This window comes from Podarcis tiliguerta, assembly GCF_965153285.1.
Source record: "Podarcis tiliguerta genome assembly, chromosome: 8".
Taxonomy (NCBI): Eukaryota; Metazoa; Chordata; class Lepidosauria; order Squamata; family Lacertidae; genus Podarcis; species Podarcis tiliguerta.
In genome coordinates, this window is record NC_139541.1 from 20,072,111 (window position 1) to 20,089,579 (window position 17,469).

The 17,469-nt window shown below is 45.2% G+C and overlaps 2 protein-coding genes across 2 annotated transcripts in view; one reads left to right on the top strand and one right to left on the bottom strand.

The window, feature by feature from the left end:
• Window positions 1–5,204: 5,204 nt before the first annotated feature.
• Window positions 5,205–17,469, top strand: part of PLCH2 (phospholipase C eta 2) — a 308,782-nt gene continuing 296,517 nt past the window's right edge. The window contains exon 1 of the mRNA XM_083452318.1: window positions 5,205–5,653. The gene's annotated coding sequence lies outside the window, so the exon portion shown is untranslated. The remainder of the gene's footprint in view (window positions 5,654–17,469) is intronic.
• On the bottom strand, window positions 12,228–12,745 carry LOC310684958 (small ribosomal subunit protein uS19-like). Its single transcript, XM_083456419.1, has one exon. The coding sequence runs from the start codon at window positions 12,728–12,730 to the stop codon at window positions 12,263–12,265; it is 468 nt and encodes a 155-aa protein (XP_083312545.1). The 5' UTR covers window positions 12,731–12,745; the 3' UTR covers window positions 12,228–12,262.

The following is a 17,469-nucleotide window of genomic DNA, read 5'->3' on the forward strand; positions in this document are numbered from 1 at the left end:
CTGGAGACAGATTTGCAAATCTGGGGATGTCTGGTAACCCTAGTTTATACTGATGTCAAGACCTCCAGGCAGCAGACCGCCCCCCCCGACTGTGTCCTGTAAGGCCCCATCCACAATATGGATTTAAATCAGTGCCCCACCACTTTAAACAGCCATGGCTTCCCTCAAAGACTCGTACAAACTGTCGTAGTTCCTTAAGGAGTGCTGCAACTTGTCAGGGAACTCATATTCTTTTCACAGAGCTACAGTTTTCAAAGTATCGTGGGAAGATGGATGGATTTTTTAAAACCACTATAGGAATTCCCTCTCAGTGAGGGGAATAAGGGTCTCCTAAGAACTCTCAGCACCCATAACAAACTACAGTTCCCAGGATTCCTTGGGGGGTGGGAAGCCATGAGTGCTTAAAGTGGCATGATGCTGTTTCACATGCAAGGCGCAGATGGGATCTAAGTTGAGCTGTCTTTCAGGGCGCTGTCGAAACTTAAGATAGCAGGGGCCAGTGAGATTTACTGTGTTAAAAAGAGAAGAAAGGCAGACGTCAGTCCTGCTGGGCTTTTGGGCCAAGGCAGCCTCCAAAGGATGCTGAGTGCTGATGCAAATCCTGCATCCTTTAGATCCCCTCCCCAAGTATTTTGCATTTCTCCCTTTTGATTCTTGCCTATTGATATTTTAGTTATGATGTGAGCAGCAGGGGAAGTCGGGCAGAGGGAAAGAGTGAGCGTTCGAAGAAAAACTGGGGGGAAAGGGAAGGGTGGTAGCTCAGTGGCAGAGCATTTGCCTTGCATGCAGAAGGCCCCGGGTTCAATCCCCAGCATTTCCTGATAGGGTTGGGAGAGAACCCTGCCTGAAGCTGCAGAGAGCTGTTGCCAGTCAGTGCAGACAATACTGAGCTAGATGGACCAATGGGTCCCATCAGCAGAAGACAACTCCTATGTAACACAATTATGACGTCTTAGAGGTTCGTTTGAAAATGGATTCCGATTTTAGGAAATTCCTTCCTTTAGTTGGCAGGGGAAGCGGGGCCATAACTCTCTGGTGTTCTTGCAATATATTTGGTTGCAAGCAATTTCTCTTTTTAATTGGACACCTTCTGCGTATACTTTCCCAGGCTGCCACTTCCAAGCTGTTAAGCAACTCCAGTGCTCTGACTTGGAGGCGGGATGATTTACAGCTCTGTCTATGGGATGCTCAGTCTGATGCTAGGTGAGGGCAGAGCTATAATTTGCAAAGAGGTTTCTGGGCTCTGTAGCAGCGAGAGGGAACCTGACTGATGAGCAATTTGCTTGTTGCAACACCAGGAACTGGGGCTTTCTTGTAGTCCTCCTTACCAGGCAATGAATTAAGACATTTGTGGAGTGGGGAACGCGCTTGCACACAGCAGCTTATTATGGACTTGGTGCCGATTAAGCTCTAATGTTTTGTTCTTTTTGTACTGGCCACATGATGTTGCCGTCATCAAAATGGCATCTTGTGCTTTTTCTACATTTTGTCCAAATTTCACCTTTCCACAGAAAATCCCCAAAGTGAAAAACAACCTGCTGTACCTTGGCAGTCTCTGCCACTGTGGACAGTCCGTAGCACATTATTTTTTGGGTGGCCAGTTTGTCATGTGCCACGAGTGACTAGGAATGGCAGGGTGGGGGAGAGAAATCCAATCCAGTTTGCATTCAAAATTGGCGCTTTCTGAAACAATAAGCGAGCCAAAACACAGCCATCCTTTGAAATTTACACTTCTTCGAATTTTGCATTGCAGTTTCTCCAGCCAATTACCGCGGACAAAAATGTACACAGTAGGGTAAGGTGTACATGAAAATGTATCTATCTGGTGGGGGAAAAAAGACATATAAAATATTATATAATGTCTGGGAAACCGTTTTGCAAAAACGCGTATGTTAGAGAGAGTTGCATACAGAACTGTGTACATTTGGAAAAATTCACACTAGTTTGCCGTTGAATTATTGTGTGTGTGTGTGTGTGTAACGCAAACTGTTGTGGAAATGTGGAGAACTGAACTTAACATTGGGGTGGAAAATGAAAGACAGAGAAACTGAAATGGACATAGTGGTCATGTTTCAGTAAGGTAAAGGTAACGAGACCCCTGACCATTAGGTCCAGTCGTGACCGACTCTGGGGTTGCAGCGCTCATCTCGCTTTATTGGCCGAGGGAGCCGGCGTACAGCTTCCGGGTCATGTGGCCAGCATGACTAAGCCGCTTCTGGCGAACCAGAGAGCGCACGGAAACACCGTTTACCTTCCTGCCAGAGTGGTACCTATTTATCTACTTGCACTTTGACGTGCTTTCGAACTGCTAGGTTGGCAGGAGCTGGGACAGAGCAACGGGAGCTCACCCCATCACGGGGATTCGAACCGCCAACCTTCCGATCAGCAAGTCCTCTATTACCACACTCTGGCTTCTGTTTGGCGCTCATATGAGATTTGCACGAGACCTGTAATAATAAAATAAATGTCTGGGTCAGGGTCTGTTTATTGTCCTTTCCCCTTCAGTCCTTCTATAATTTCTTACCCTCTGCTTTCTCAACTTAAAGCACCCGCAATTCCTGTTGTGCTGCTGGTGTGTGCATGCCAAATGATTCCTCAGCCTCTTTTCACTGTTTTGTTGTTTTTTTTAAAAAAAACTTCTCCGAGAGTTTGCTGCAGCAGGCAGGGAGGAATATGAGATGGCCCGAAGTCCAGGAGTTGCAATAAGTAAATTAGATCTCCTCTTGCTGTGCTACAGATCCCCCTGCAAGCCTCATTGCAAATTATAGCTCTGTCTTGAACAAGCATTGTGTCTAAGTGATCTGCAGATGTGGTGATGGGAACTCATGGTGCCCAGCGCTCCTGGTTGTACTGTGGATAAAGAAGAAACAAGGGTCTCCATGTTGCTTCCTGCTATTAAAAAAACAAAAACAAAACCTTCTTTGATATTGCTGGGGCTCTTGGATGGGTTTGCTTTTGGTGAAAAGCAAGAAGGGCTTCAGGACTCCCCTTCCTTCAGCAATGCAATCTGATCCCTGGATGCTTTAAGCTGAAGTTCTGTATCAGTTGGAAGATGAAGGTTGGGAATTGTTTTAATGTATTGAAAGACTGGGAAGCCCCTCCCCACCCCACTCAGAGCACTGTGTAACCCCAGATCTTGCAGACAAGCAAACTGCGGTTTAATCCCCAAAACTAACTGAGGGAGGAGTGACTGAGGAGTGCCAGGGCAAAACAAAACGCCAATAATATTTTCTGTCAATACTCCACTAGCTGGTGTGGGTGGCAAGCAGTGGAATATCAACGAATGAGATGACTGGGGGTGGGGAGAATGGGAGTCCGTATTCCAGGCCACCCACAAATAAACATCAGACCAGAGTTATATGTTGTGAGATAATGCCCTACTATAGAGATGGCCAATGTTGGAAGCTATGTTTTACTGTTCTGCCAGTGGATTCACTCTTTCTAGAATAGTGTACATTCCATACAAAGATTTTTGGAAACTGTAGTTTGAGGGTGCTGGGAATGATACTTTAGGGAAGGGTAAACTATGGTTCCCAGGATTCTTTGGGGGAAGTCATGTGCTTTAAATGTGTGGTATGTATGCAGCCTAGCTTTTTGTGTTACCTGGATATTGACAATGGGCACTCATGGGCAAAAGAATGTACCTGGAATGCGAGTCATGTATCCACCTGCCCAAGCGGAAACTGGGCCTTAGTTTTATTTGAGAGCAGTGCGTCTGTGAGAATTAGGAAAATTCAATTTAGTGCACATGATGAACCTGCCAAATCTGCACGTTGCAAAATGGTACACAAACTGAAACACAGCCAACCTTCAAAATCCTTTCTACAGTATTACTATTACTATTATTAATTTTATTTATGGCTTTAAGTTTTATACATTTCAATAATTCTACAATCATATTAACATTTCAAAACTCGACTTCCTTCCCCCCCTTTCTGCGGTTCCTTAACTTTGGTTTTTTAAAAATATTTTCTGCATATTCTGAATTAACTTAATTTACTCATTTATTCATCTATTTTAAATATATCCTTTTATTTCTTATGTGTGTTCTCATATTACAGTTTGAATGCCGTGAAATTAAAATGGTAACACAGTGAAACAGAATATAAAATATAAAAGAGGTAATTGAAAATCAATATGAATATGTTCCCCGCCTGAACCACAACCACAGAGACCACCTGAATGAAGCTCTGAGACAACTGGTGTCCCTGTAGGAATGTTAGAACCTGCCTTAGACCCATTGGGCCATCTAGTTTAGTACTGTCTACACTGACTGGCAAGGGATGCAGGTGGCGCTGTGGGTTAAACCACAGAGCCTAGGACTTGCCAATCAGAAGGTCGGCGGTTCGAATCCCTGTGACGGGGTGAGCTCCCGTTGCTTGATCCCTGCTCCTGTCAACCTAGCAGTTTGAAAGCACGTCAAAGTGCAAGTAGATAAATAGGTACTGCTCTGGCGGGAAGGTAAACGGCGTTTCCGTGCACTGCTCTGGTTCGCTAGTCATGCTGGCCACATGACCCGGAGGCTGTACGCCGGCTCCCTTGGCCAATAAAGCGAGATGAGCGCCACAACCCCAGAGTCGGTCACGACTGGACCTAATGGTCAGGGGTCCCTTTACCTTTACCTTTACACTAACTGGCAGTAGGTCTCCAGTGTTTCAGGCAGGGAACATTCCCATCCCTACCTGGAAATTCAGGGGACCGAACCTGGGACCTTCTGCATGCAAAGCAGATGCTCTACCACTAAACTCCGGCTCTACCCCATGAACTGAACACATGGTTTTTATACAGATATAATAAAGCTGCACGTATTCACTTTGTATACATGATTTGCATGCAGTACTGCCTACGTCTAGCTCAGTCCTGTCTGCTTCTACTGGCAAAGTATCTCCAAAGTCTTGGCAGGACCTGAGATCCTTTTAACCAGAGACACTGGGAGATTTAACCTGGGCTTTTCGACATGCAGAGCATTATGCTGCAGCACCGCACACACCCCTTAAAATAATAAATGTATAATAAGGATGCAGAATAAGCTTTTGATGCCAGATGTTTGCATTGAACTACTGCAGATATGAAAACCTGTTTTGTTTCTTTCCTTCTCTTCGCTGTTGCTACAACAGACCTGGCGAAGGAGCGACTACCCCTGGCAGCGGGATGAGGAAGTCCAAAACTCCAAGCCCATCCCGTCTGTGTGCTAATGGTTAACCTGACCGCCCACGTGGGAGCCTGCGAGTTAACAGAACATGCCTTTTATCATCCCCAGCCTGCCGGTGCACAAGGCAGCACCGCGCTCGAATATAGCCACAAACAGTTTTCTTTCAGCTCCCAACCTGAAGAACAAGTTCCCGTTTGTTTGAAAACAAGAGAGAGCGAGAGGCAGAATGAAGTCCACCTAAGGCCGGTAAACTCCCTCTGCTTGCCTTTGGCCTCCTCCTCCTCCTCCGTCAGAACTTGTTACCTTGGAGCTGTTGGAACAAGGACGATAAAAAGTTGCTTTGTAATCTCCGGGCCCTCCTTATGCAAAATATACATGGGAGGAGCTTTTGCTTTCTCTCTCTCTCTTTTGAGATTTCTACATGGGAGACACCGTGTAGGCACAGGAGACAGAAGCATTGAAGCTGCACTCTCTGTCCAATGAAAAAGAGTGAAAACTGAGGTATGTGCTCTGTACATTTCTCTCCCCACCCCGCCACCAATTTCTCCCTAGATGTCTTTTGGTTTTTGTACTGCTAGCACTTCTTCCCCTCTTTGAAGCGAAAGCGGGTTTGGCAACCTCTAACAAGCTCCTACAGGAACAGCTCGGTAGCGTTTATGGTTGCAACAGAACCTTCTGTCTCTGGCCTTTGCTCTTTATCTGGAAACGTAATGAAACGCGGAAAGCAGTGCGGCAAGGAGCTGAAAACATCGTCACTTTGGGTTCTCTAACTTGGAGAAGACCGAGGAGTTCCACTTGGGTGGATCCTTACCTTCTTAAACGCGCTTGCTTCCTTCTCCTCAAAGAGGATCTCTGATGTGCTGTTGCTTTCCCGAGGAGTCCTCTGAAGCATTTGGGTTCATGGCAACCCTTTAAACCAAAAGCTAGAGAGAGAGATTAGGTAAGACGCAACCTTTTTATCAGTAGATCTTCTGATGACTTGCTTGTTTGAGTTCTAAGTTGCTGGCCTTCAAGGTGCCCAAAGGAAGGAAAGTCTGGACAGCACTTGCCAAGGGGACGGGAACCTGTTTAAAACTGGTAACAGGAGAATCGATGCTGGTGTGGTTCTGCAGGGTTAGGCGAGCTGGTGTGATTTTGCAGGGTGAGGCCCTGAATGCAGCCAAAAGGGAATTCAAATGGCACATGGGCGCCAATATGGTGTGGTTGCTGACCGTCCGGCATGGATCAGGGACATCTGGCCTCATGTCTATTTGGCCACAAAACTTGCTGGGGAACTTTAGCACCAGCTCTCTTTCGGTGTAACCAATCTTGCAGGGCTGTTGTGCAGATGAAATGGAGAGAAGAGCCATGTGTGCCACCCAAAGCTCCTTGGAGGAAGGGCAGGACATAAATACTGTTTACATATTGCTTTGGCGAAGTGACTCTAAGGCATACGCTTAAAGCAGACCGCTTCCGCCCTGTAAACTGTAGTCGCTCCCCCCCCCCCAGAGCTACAGTTCCCAGTACCTTTGAAAAAACTATGGTTCCCAGGATTCTTTTTGGGGAAGTAATGTGGTTTTTTTTAGTGTGTCATGTTCACATAGCTCAGAATGCAGGTTAGGTTCCTAGGACACTTTCTCATGTTCTGCCCCTAATAGCATAGAAACATAGAGTTGGAAGGGACCTTGAGGACCATCTAATCCAGGTACAGGCAAACTCCCGCCTTCCAGATGTTCTGGAACTACAATTCCCATCATCCCTAGCCAACAGGACCGGTGGTCAGGAATGATGGGAATTGTAGTCTCAAAACATCTGGAGGGCCGGAGTTTGCCTATGCCTGATCTAATCCAACTACCTGCAATGCAGGAATATGCAGCTGTCCCATATGGGAGTCGAACCTGCAACCTTGGCGTTATCAGCACCACACTGTAACCAACTCAGCTAAGTTCCCCTTATCCACCCACTGCCACCCACTAGTTTTTCCCATTAAGTTAACTTCCTCCTGGAATGACTTGTAGATTAGGATTTTCTCATTCTGGGAGTCTGGCAACGTGCCATTTTTTTTTATTTAGTGCTGATTATAATTAAAGGGGAGTGGGGGGGAATAGCAAAATGGTGGCATATTTGCTGTGACCTATTAAAAGTTTCCATGTTGATTTTTGTGTTTGTGCGTGTGTGCCAGATATGTGCCTGGCTAAGTTAGGGTGGGGAAGAGAGAAGATGGGAGATCTGCAGAGCACAGCAGCAGAACAGATGATTTGTATGTAGAAGGTCTCTGGTTCATATTCTGTAGTTCATAAACTGTAGCAAAATATGTTTATGAAAGTTTTTTTTTAAGATAAAGGTGCATTTTGTAAATTCAAAGATGTGTATTTAAATGTGAATTTTCATGATCTCTTAGAGAGAGAGAGAGAAAAAAAACAGATTAATGCAGAGCAGGGTGAAACAGACCTATGAATAAGCACATGAGTGACACTGACAGGAAACAAACTGATTCATCCATCCCTTGAAATGGTTTTGTCTCTATAAAGCATAGATCTGTGTCTCCATTGTTCCACGTCTGACCTCGAGGCCTTTTTGCCTCGGGGCACCTTATTTACCTTGCTCTCCTGTTTTAATAGCATGGTGCTTACTGCTGGCCCGGCTTCTTGCCAAAACGTGTCACTGGAAAGAATGGAGAGCAAACCACTCTGCCGCTGTTTACTGAATAAACAGCCTGCCGGATGCCTATCTTGTGTTTTCTGATCCAGCTTTGATTGTATTTGTGGAGCTGGGCATGGGGGAAGTGGCTTGACTGAACCGAAGGCGTGTTGCATGAAGAACTGTTCCCTTTATTTAGAACTTTCATTAAGCACAAGGACCAGAAACTCAGGAGTCCTAGTCTCTACTGAGCACCTTCTGAGCTTTTTGTGTGTGTGTGTGGATTGCCCCAGATTTTTGCAAATCAGTTCACATAAAACGTGGCCCTTAGCATGAGCAGGAATCGTAATTAGACCAAAGGGGAAACTGGAGAATCTCCCTTGCAAGGAAAGGCTACATCAAGTGACACACTTCAGTGGGCGGCGCCCCGGATCTGGCCACTGCTGGTACATAAGCCATTTAGAAGCCTATTTTATAATAGCTTATGATCAGTGGTGGCTGGTGCCCTTTGGGATGGGAAGGGCAGAAGGCAGGGAGAGCAACAGGAGGTGAAGGAAGAGCCAATAACAGGCAGAACCACCCCTTCATTGATTATATGTGAGAAAGGCAGGGCAGGTGGGAGCTAGCTGAGGGCAGACTGAGGTTGGTAGAGCTTCTTCTTCTTTGGCCATCACTCGTAGCCAAGTAAGATTGCCTTCCATAAACACAGTTTTAACAGTGAGTCCGGAAGTGATTGTGGAAGCCAATTCTGGATCCACACGCCCTTCCACAGTGGGGACATAGGTTTCCGGGTGGGAGTTGATCACCGTGAGGATTTGCCAAGCATGCTTTCCTCTTAGCACGTTTCTCCCTTTCATCCTGAGTTCGAGCATCTTCAAAGCCCATGACACCTTTGGTAAAGGCTGTTCTCCAGCTGGAGAGCTCGCAGGCCAGTGTTTCCCAGTTGTCTGTGTTTATGCTACATTTTTAAAGATTTGCCTTGAGACAGTCCTTAAACCTCTTTTGTTGACCACCAGCATTACGCTTTCCATTTTTAAGTTTGGAATAGAGTAGTTGCTTTGGAAGATGATAATCAGGCATCCACACAACATGACTAGTCCAACGAAGTTGATGTTGAAGAATTATTGCTTCAACACTGGTGATCTTTGCTTCTTTCACTACACTGGCATTAGTTTGCCTGTCTTCCCAAGTGATATGTAAAACAGGGTAGAGCAGTGCCCTGTTTACTCTAATGAAATGGCTTCCACTGCTGCTGCTGCTGCTAATAATAATAATAATAATGGTGTTGGGGGGCTATCTGGGGACCCAACTGTGCATCCTGCTGTGGATCAATGCTCTTAAGAAGCATGGGCAGGATTTCAGATGTAATGCTTATTCATATGCCCTTAATTGGGTGGATGTTAGGAACAATTTGTATTCACCACCAGCGAGCAGATGTGACTTCCAGAGACCCAGGAGATGGCCCTGAAACTTGATTCATTAATCAATGTATTAATAGGAAAGACATTCACTGAATGAATGAATGAATGAGCATTTCTAGAATGGTTCACATAAAAAGAGAAATACGTTATATAAAAGAGCAATCAATGAAAGAGCAGAATAAAGAACATTGGCTTGAAATACCACATTAAGCTCAGTAAAGTCAAGCTGGGGGAAATGAAAATGGTCTTTGCTTGAAACCGAAAAAGGCCCCAATGTAGATTCTGGGTGAGAGGAAAGCATTGCACAAATGGGAATCCAGCTTGTAACCCAGGGGTTCCTAGATTGTGGTCCATGGACCACAAGTGGTCTGTGAGTGTCAGTCAAGTGGCCCATGGTGTGTCCACATTAAATATTCATATTGATTTAAACTGTATTTGCACTGCTTCTTTTATTTCTTATATTGTATTTTATTGTACTGCAGTTTGAATTCTATGGAGCACAAATTGTAATATGGTAAAATGCAAAGTAATTGGGATGCATGTGGCACTGTGGTCTAAACCACTCAGCCTCTTGGGCTTGCCGATCCATCTCCTGCCAACCTAGTAGTTCAAAAGCACGTCAAAGTGCAAGTAGATAAATAGGTACCGCTCCGGCGGGAAGATAAACGGTGTTTCCGTGCACTGCTCTGGTTTTGCCAGAAGCGACTTAGTCATGCTAGCCATATGACCCAGAAAAACTGTCTGCGGACAAACATCGGCTCCCTTGGCCTGAAAGCGAGATGAGCACCGCAATCCCAGAGTTGTCCGCGACTGGACTTAACTGTCAGTGGTCCTTTACCTTTACCTTTAAAATTGCTGAAATATACTCGGAGTCCTGTGGTGATTTCATGCTCTTTATTGCAGCTTGTAAAACAGTGATTGAATTGCCCCCCAAACCTCAGGCTTTTATATATGTTATTTACACAATGAGTGCTGTCTGATTGGCTGATTCTGCTTCCCTCCTGGAGCCTGACTGGTCTTTTCCTGCAAGCCAATCAGTTGTTGCATTCTAGAATCCTACTTGCCTATTGTTCTAGGATCCAAGCTTGGTACATAACAATTGCAAAGTAAGAAAATGAAAGGAACAATAAAAATACAGTTAAAAAGCATGCGGCATCCAGCACAGTGCATTACAATTGTAGAAAAATCATGAAGTGGTCCCTCCAAGATCACCAACCATTTTCAAGTGGAAAAATGTTTGGGAACCACTATTGTCACTAAGAAGGACCCCTTGCAGACATGTGTTCAAACCTGGAAGTATCATGGGTAAATCAGTGCAAAAGATGCTTTTTAAGAGCATCTCCCGACTTTCCCTCAAAAGGCAAGTAAGGCCAACAATGCACCAGAAAACAACCATGTTTGTCACACATGTCAAGGCAGAGGTGAGGCTGCTTTAGATTTTTCTCATGGGTATATAGGAACTGTTTATATATCAGCAAGCTCCTGTATGGCTGTGGGGACATTTGAATGACCTAGAGAGGGACCAGCCTCATGGGAACTGACACTGCGATTTAACTCTTCTCCTGATGTGCTCAAAGACAGACCTCTTTACACCTGATACATATATACCGTATTTTTTGCTCTATAAGACTCACTTTTTCCCTCCTAAAAAGTAAGGGGAAATGTGTGTGCGTCTTATGGAGTGAATGCGGGCTGCGCAGCTATCCTGCTGTTCTGGCTTCTGGGATTCAGAATATTTTTTTTCTTGTTTTCCTCCTCCAAAAACTAGGTGCGTCTTGTGGTCTGGTGCGTCTTATAGAGCGAAAAAAATGGTATATGTGTGTGTGTGTGTGTGTGTGTGTGTGCATGCGTGTGTTAGGACCTACACATGTCTCTTGGCTGTAATTTGTTTAAAGCTGATTTTAATATTGTACATTTAAATTTTTGTAGCCTTCTCTGGGACATCATGGTGAGGAAATCCAACATTATATTTTCAAAAGGGGGCAGATAAGCCAGACTGTTTGAATCTCCTTGAGGCCATTCTAGGCCTCTTTGGTTGAGTGCATTTTATTGGTTTACATTCTCCTTGAGTTTCCTGCTTAATCATTCAAAACATTCAAGCCTGTTTAACCACCGTATCTATTCATTTGTATATGCCAATTCTGAATGGAAGCAGTGTTTCGCTAGGTTTCAACCCCTACATATTGCAGGGTGCAGTTTCAGAATAGCTGAAATGCTTTTCAAAGGCCCTCTTTTATGACCATGGAATACCAAGTGGTGAAAGTCTAGTAAGTGTACAGAACAAGGCCATCCTCCCAGCTTTTTTAGGTTGTCATCTTGCTTCCCAAAAATGCTTGAGAAGCTGTACAGTATTTACATTCCTTTGTATATCCCTGGCTGAATTTTTGCTTTGTGAGACTAAGGAGAATTCATTCCCCTTGAGCCTAAGGAGAGAGAGAATTAATGTTGCCTTGATGATGGTATTCACACACTCTTCAAATTAAAGAAGAAATTAGCACAGCACTTCACAGTTTAAATACAGCATGAGGAGAATTAATGCCATTCAAAGCTGATGCTGTTACTAAGTTGCTTCCAGGCGCAAGCAGGAGAAAGTTAGTTCACCTGGGGTCTAAAATACACAAGAGTAGCTTGAAGTCACAGAAGTGATGACTACCCCTGTTGGCAGCTTGTTAGAGCCTTATTTTGTGGAGCAGACTTACAATGAAACTAATTGCAAATTACAGTTAAAAAATTCATGTGCATTTACAGGGCGCAACTTAGAGTGTTGAACAGAAGCACTGAGCCTGTCAAACCGGAAGGTTGACTGGATTGCATAATTGATAGCTTTTGACCCAAGAGCGTCTGTGAGGTCACAAAAGAGCCATCTTCTAGGGTTATAGGCTCCCTGGATGTCTCTGATTTACTTTAGTTATACTGTGCATTCTCCAAGCCATTAATAAAAAGTAGAACTATGCTAACAAATAACAATGCTAAATCTGGAGAATCTGGAGGTGCACCCCATTGTTTAGTTGTTGTTGTTGTTGGGAAACCCTTTTCTTTACACGGGAGAGACAACTCTTCCCAAATCCCCTTACTTCAGAGTAATGAAGCGAGAGGAGTGAGTGGCCCCGATTCCAGGTCGGCTGTGCTTAACGGGCTTGTAAGTGATGGAGAGCTCTCCCAAATAGTGGCCAATCATTTCAGGCTTGATTTCCACCTGGTTGAAGGTCTTCCCATTGTACACGCCAATGATGCCGCCCACCATTTCTGGAAGGATAATTATGTCTCGCAGGTGGGTCTTGACCACCTCTGGCTTCTCTATGGGCAGGGCCTCTTTCTTGGCCTTGCACAGCCACTTGAGGAGGGAGTGCTGCTTGCGGCGCAGGCCGCGGTTGAGCCGCTGGAGCTGGCAGGTGCTGTACAGCTGCATCAGCTGCTCATAGGACATGTCAAGGAGCTGGCCAAGGTCAACACCCTGATAGGTGAACTTCTGGAAAGTTTGCTTCTTCTTCTGCTCCACTTCCACCATCTTGGCCGCAGTCTCCTCTGTGCACTCCATTGTTTTTTGAGACAGATGCCGACAACAACTCCACACATAATGTTTCTCCTTCTTTTACAAAGTCTGCAATGTATTACCCTGATCTTTAAAGAGAATCATTGCAAATGACTCACCTGACTCTTTCGTTTCTTCTAACTGCCACAAAAGACTTCCTGAATAATTGCAGAACATTGCTATCATTCATTATCTTTTTTGCTCTGTAGGAATTTCCTCCTAGTGGCCTGCAGCAAACTTTTAACTCTCCCTGTTGCTGACAGGCAGCATCATAGAATGGTAAATAATACTTGCCCCTGTGTATGTGCCTGTAATCTTCATGCGTCTACTACAAAACACAGGGCACCTTGAGCTCCCATTTTTACAAGCTGCTATCATTTTCTTCCTCCTTCGCTTTATGACAAAGGCTTTGCTGCGACAGATAATGAAACCTTACAAATGGATAACTACTGCAACTGCTTTGCTATAAACACAGCTTGTGCAGCGTATGATATGATGGAGTTGGTTTTGAACAGCAGGGAGGGATAAAACACCCCCCTCCTGTCTGTTGATACCAAAGAAACCTAAATGAATTAATGCTCATGTTCCACAACAGTGGAAGCTATTAACCAACAGAGAAATTAAAAAGAGTTCATAATCGACAGTGGTGATACATGTATATTAGGTTACCGAGACTTTTGCATAAATTACTAAGGGATAAAATTACACATTATGGTGTTTTCAGTTTTTGTGGTTTCAGATTTTTTTAAGGGCTGCTTCATTTGTTGACTTAACATATCTACAGCCTCTTCAATAGCCAAAGTGCTCTAGGAAGGTCACAATAAAATTGTGTTGTAAGCTGGCATCTGATGAATTTCAGAGGGCAGGGGGAGTTCCACAGTCTGGGTGCCACTGTGAAGGTACTCTTCTCTGGCATCACTGCACAATGAATGTCTCCTGGTTATGGGAAGACATTGAGGAAGGCGTCCATGTCCCATCTTAACACCTGGACAGGTTTATTCGGACAGACACTCCTTCAAGTATGTAGATCTCGAGTTGTTCAAGGCCTTGAAAATTCAGAGGGTAACTATATTGGCAAGCAGTGCAAGCCTTTAAGAACTGGTGCGATATGACACCAGCTGGCCACTGTTTAGCAGCAACCAAGAGTTAGAGGATACAGAGTCTTCAGTTAAGGAACCAGATTTGCTGCTGGGGTTCAGACCAATGAGGCTGATGGACACGAACCCTCAAAATGTCCTTTTGTGCCCATAGGGCCAGAGCTCTGTCCTCATGCTCAGCTTCCCTGGAGCCTGAGGAGTTGGGCATCTCCCACAGGACTTCAACGCTCCAATGGCACAGGGAGAAAACTAGGAGGGAACCCATGGGAAAGAGGATGAGTGACTATCTTCAGGCCAGAGAGATGACCCTTTAAGAATCCACCGCTATCAACATGGGGATGGAGGTTCCAAAAGGCTTGGGGCTTCTGCACACTCTTCTGCTCTTTTCATGCATGGTCTGTGCTTTAAAGCTCTGGGTCTGGGTGACCTCCCCCTCCCCATAGCTTTCCCTGCAGAAACCCACTCCTTAAAGCTAAGTGCAAGCAGCAGCCAACAGAAAATCCACATTGATGCTTGTTCCAATTGAGTGCTAAAGAGCAGGTTTTCGTGGGGAAAACTTTGGGGCACAAAGCACGCATACTCGGACACAGAACTTTTAAGCGCGGACCTGTGCCTAAAAGAGCAGCGCAAAAGGTGAGTGTGGATAAGCCCTCGGTCTGTTCTCAACCTTCGTGGGAGCAAATTGCACCCTTGGTGCTATCCGTGGTCCTGCAACTTTTGAGCCCTCTTGACACAAAGTTTCTGGCATCAGAACTTGGGTTTTTTTTTTTTTTAAGGAGATGCAGCTGTGCAGAGCCTTAATCTGGAATGTGTTCCCAATCTGGAGAGAAGCCACACACCAGTTTCCCATCCGAAATCCACCCTCATTCCTGTCTTAGTGTCTGAGTACAGGCGTTCCCCACCCCCGTTACACAGGGGGTTGTGATCCGGGTCCCTGTGCACATAAATGAAACATGTAAAGTAGGGAACACGCTCTAAGCACTCTTCAAATGCTCTCTCTGCTATGCTCTCTTCAATCCATACCACGTTGGTAGCCCTAATGGTGGGGTTGTCTGCAGTCCCTTTTGGCTTATGACTTCCCACAAGTACCAGCTGGCCTTCAGGCCCAGCTACATCTTCTCCACCAATCAGGCACCAAGAGGATGTACCTAGAACCTGAAATGACCCTACACCTTCCCCCTTCAGTATAAGAAGCCTCAGTGTTGCTAGTCCCAGTTTTGTCAGTGAATAACCAAGCTTCGAAGGAAGAAGCTGCTGGATCAGGCTGATGGCCCAGCTAGTCCAGCATCATGTTCTCACAACGGCCAACCAGATGACTATGGGAAGCCCACAAACACCTAAGCACGACCACGCTCTCCTCAATTGAGCATCTGAGAGTTAAATTTGAAATTCCTGCAGCTGGCTAAGTTTAGGCGAAGTTGAGTAAACACAATCTTCCCTGATGTTGTTATCGTCAAGCATTATAATTTGGACCCGAAAAGGCTTCTGTGTTATCATAAGACTTGAGCATACAGACTTGATTATATATTCTTTCCTTAAGTTTTTGTTTCATTTTGGAACGGCTGGCACAATCTGTATGTAAATGTTTCTCAAAGCTCGTAGGACCGTAATGGGTTTGTTTTCTTAAAGGAAAAAACCTACTGCATCACCCTGGCATAATTGAACATGGAGAGGAGATCAGAATTAAGAGCAGCTGCCTTCAATAGATTGCTGCAGGGTGGGGAAAGAGAACAAAGTACGGTAGTTTGTTTTTGGTAACTTGGATTTTTATGGCTGAAGGGGCCCATGTGTAGTATACAGGAATTCTGTTCTATTCTATTCTACTTTAGTCTAGTCTAGTCTATGGGACGTGGGTGGCGCTGTGGGTTAAACCACAGAGCCTAGGACTAGCCGATCAGAAGGTCGGCAGTTCGAATCCCCACAACGGGGTGAGCTCCCGTTGCTCGGTCCCAGCTCCTGTCCACCTAGCAGTTCAAAAGCACATCAGAGTGCAAGTAGATAAATAGGTACCGCTCCAGCGGGAAGGTAAGCGGCGTTTCCGTGTGCTGCTCTGGTTCGCCAGAAGCAGCTTTGTCATGCTGGCCACATGACCCGGAAGCTGTCTGCGGACAAACGCTGGCTCCCTTGGCCTATAGAGTGAGATGAGCGCACAACCCCAGAGTCAGTCACGGCTGGACCTAATGGTCAGGGGTACCTTTACCTTTTTAGTCTAGTCTATATATTACACTTGTATCCAACCCTTCCTCACAAAGGAGCCCCAGGAGGTAGGCATATCAACAGAAGAAAGTCTAGGAACTGTAGTGCATGCAGGAAACTAGACATACCCAACAGATATTCCACTGTGGGTGTAAAGTAAGAATGCCTCTTATAAAATGGCCTTTCCCTTAGTCCAAGCTTTCCCAAATGAGAGCAACTTGTGTGTATGTGTGTAACTGCAAAAATGTGACACCACACCTACAGTGGGGGTGGGTGGGTTGGCTATTGGTTTCGGAACGAGTAATGCCTGTGAACATCAACAGATGGCCACTCTTACCTATGGGCCTCTGCCTTGGTTACATTTGCCACGTTTTGCTACTGTAAATTTCTCGAGGTGCATTGTGTCAAAGTGGCTGGAGAGGTGAACATCTGCTTCTGTGCTCTCATGCTGTAAATTTGTATTCTGGTTTGAGAGAATGATTGGCTGGTTGGTTAGTTTCCCTCCCCCCCCCCAAATTGTAGCTGGCCCTGTATTTACACATGTGGACGCCAAGTGGTTCAGCTCTGTGGTTAGCGGGCTGTGGCTACGAGAAAAGATAATGCGTTGTTACGGAGCACACATGCTTTACATTAAAGGGAGCACTTAAAAAAAAAAGTGCAGGACAAGTGTGTTTATTTTAACAGTTTATACGTGCTGAACTTGCTCATGCTGCTCTATGGGATGGGTTAGCATCTGGCTTGCAGGTGTCACTGAGTCAGTGCTACGGATGTCTCCATGTCCTCAAGCAACCTTGGTTGATAAACCTCACAAACAAATCCAGAAGCATAAAGGCATCTAAAGGGGCTTCTCTTCTTAAAAATAGCTGTATTGATCTGACCCTTAGAGCAGTGGTTTGGGAAGTATCTTAAACTATTTAAGGTTCAGCTTTTAAAAGGCTGAACTGATTACACACCTGGCCTGGTGCAATGTTGCCATTAGAATCATAGAATCATAGAGTTGGAAGAGACCACAAGGGTCATCGAGTCCAACCCCCTGCCAAGCAGGAACCACCATCAGAGCACTCCTGACATATGGTTGTCAAGCCTCTGCTTAAAGACCTCCAAAGAAGGAGACTCCACCACACTCCTTGGCAGTAAATTCCACTGTCGAACAGCTCTTACTTATTGATAACCTTTTCTTTTTCTTCTTCCATGAATTGGTCTAAACACCCTTTCAAAGGTGCCTAAAAGTTGGTGGTCATCACATCATTTTTTGTAGTACAGTCGTGCCTTGGTTTTCGAACACCTTAGTTCTCAAAAGTTTTGGCTTCTGAACGCGCCAAACCGGAAGTGAGTGTCCCGGTTTGCAAACTATTTTTGGAAGCCGAATGTCTGACGCGGCTTCCACGGCTTCTGATTGGCTTTCAAAGTATGTTGTTTGGTTTTGATCTCCTGACTTCTGATGTGCTTCTT

Coding starts and splice junctions, on each gene's coding strand:
- LOC310684958 (XM_083456419.1), bottom strand. CDS start 12,730: ATGGAGTGCACAGAGGAGACTGCGGCCAAGATGGTGGAAGTGGAGCAG.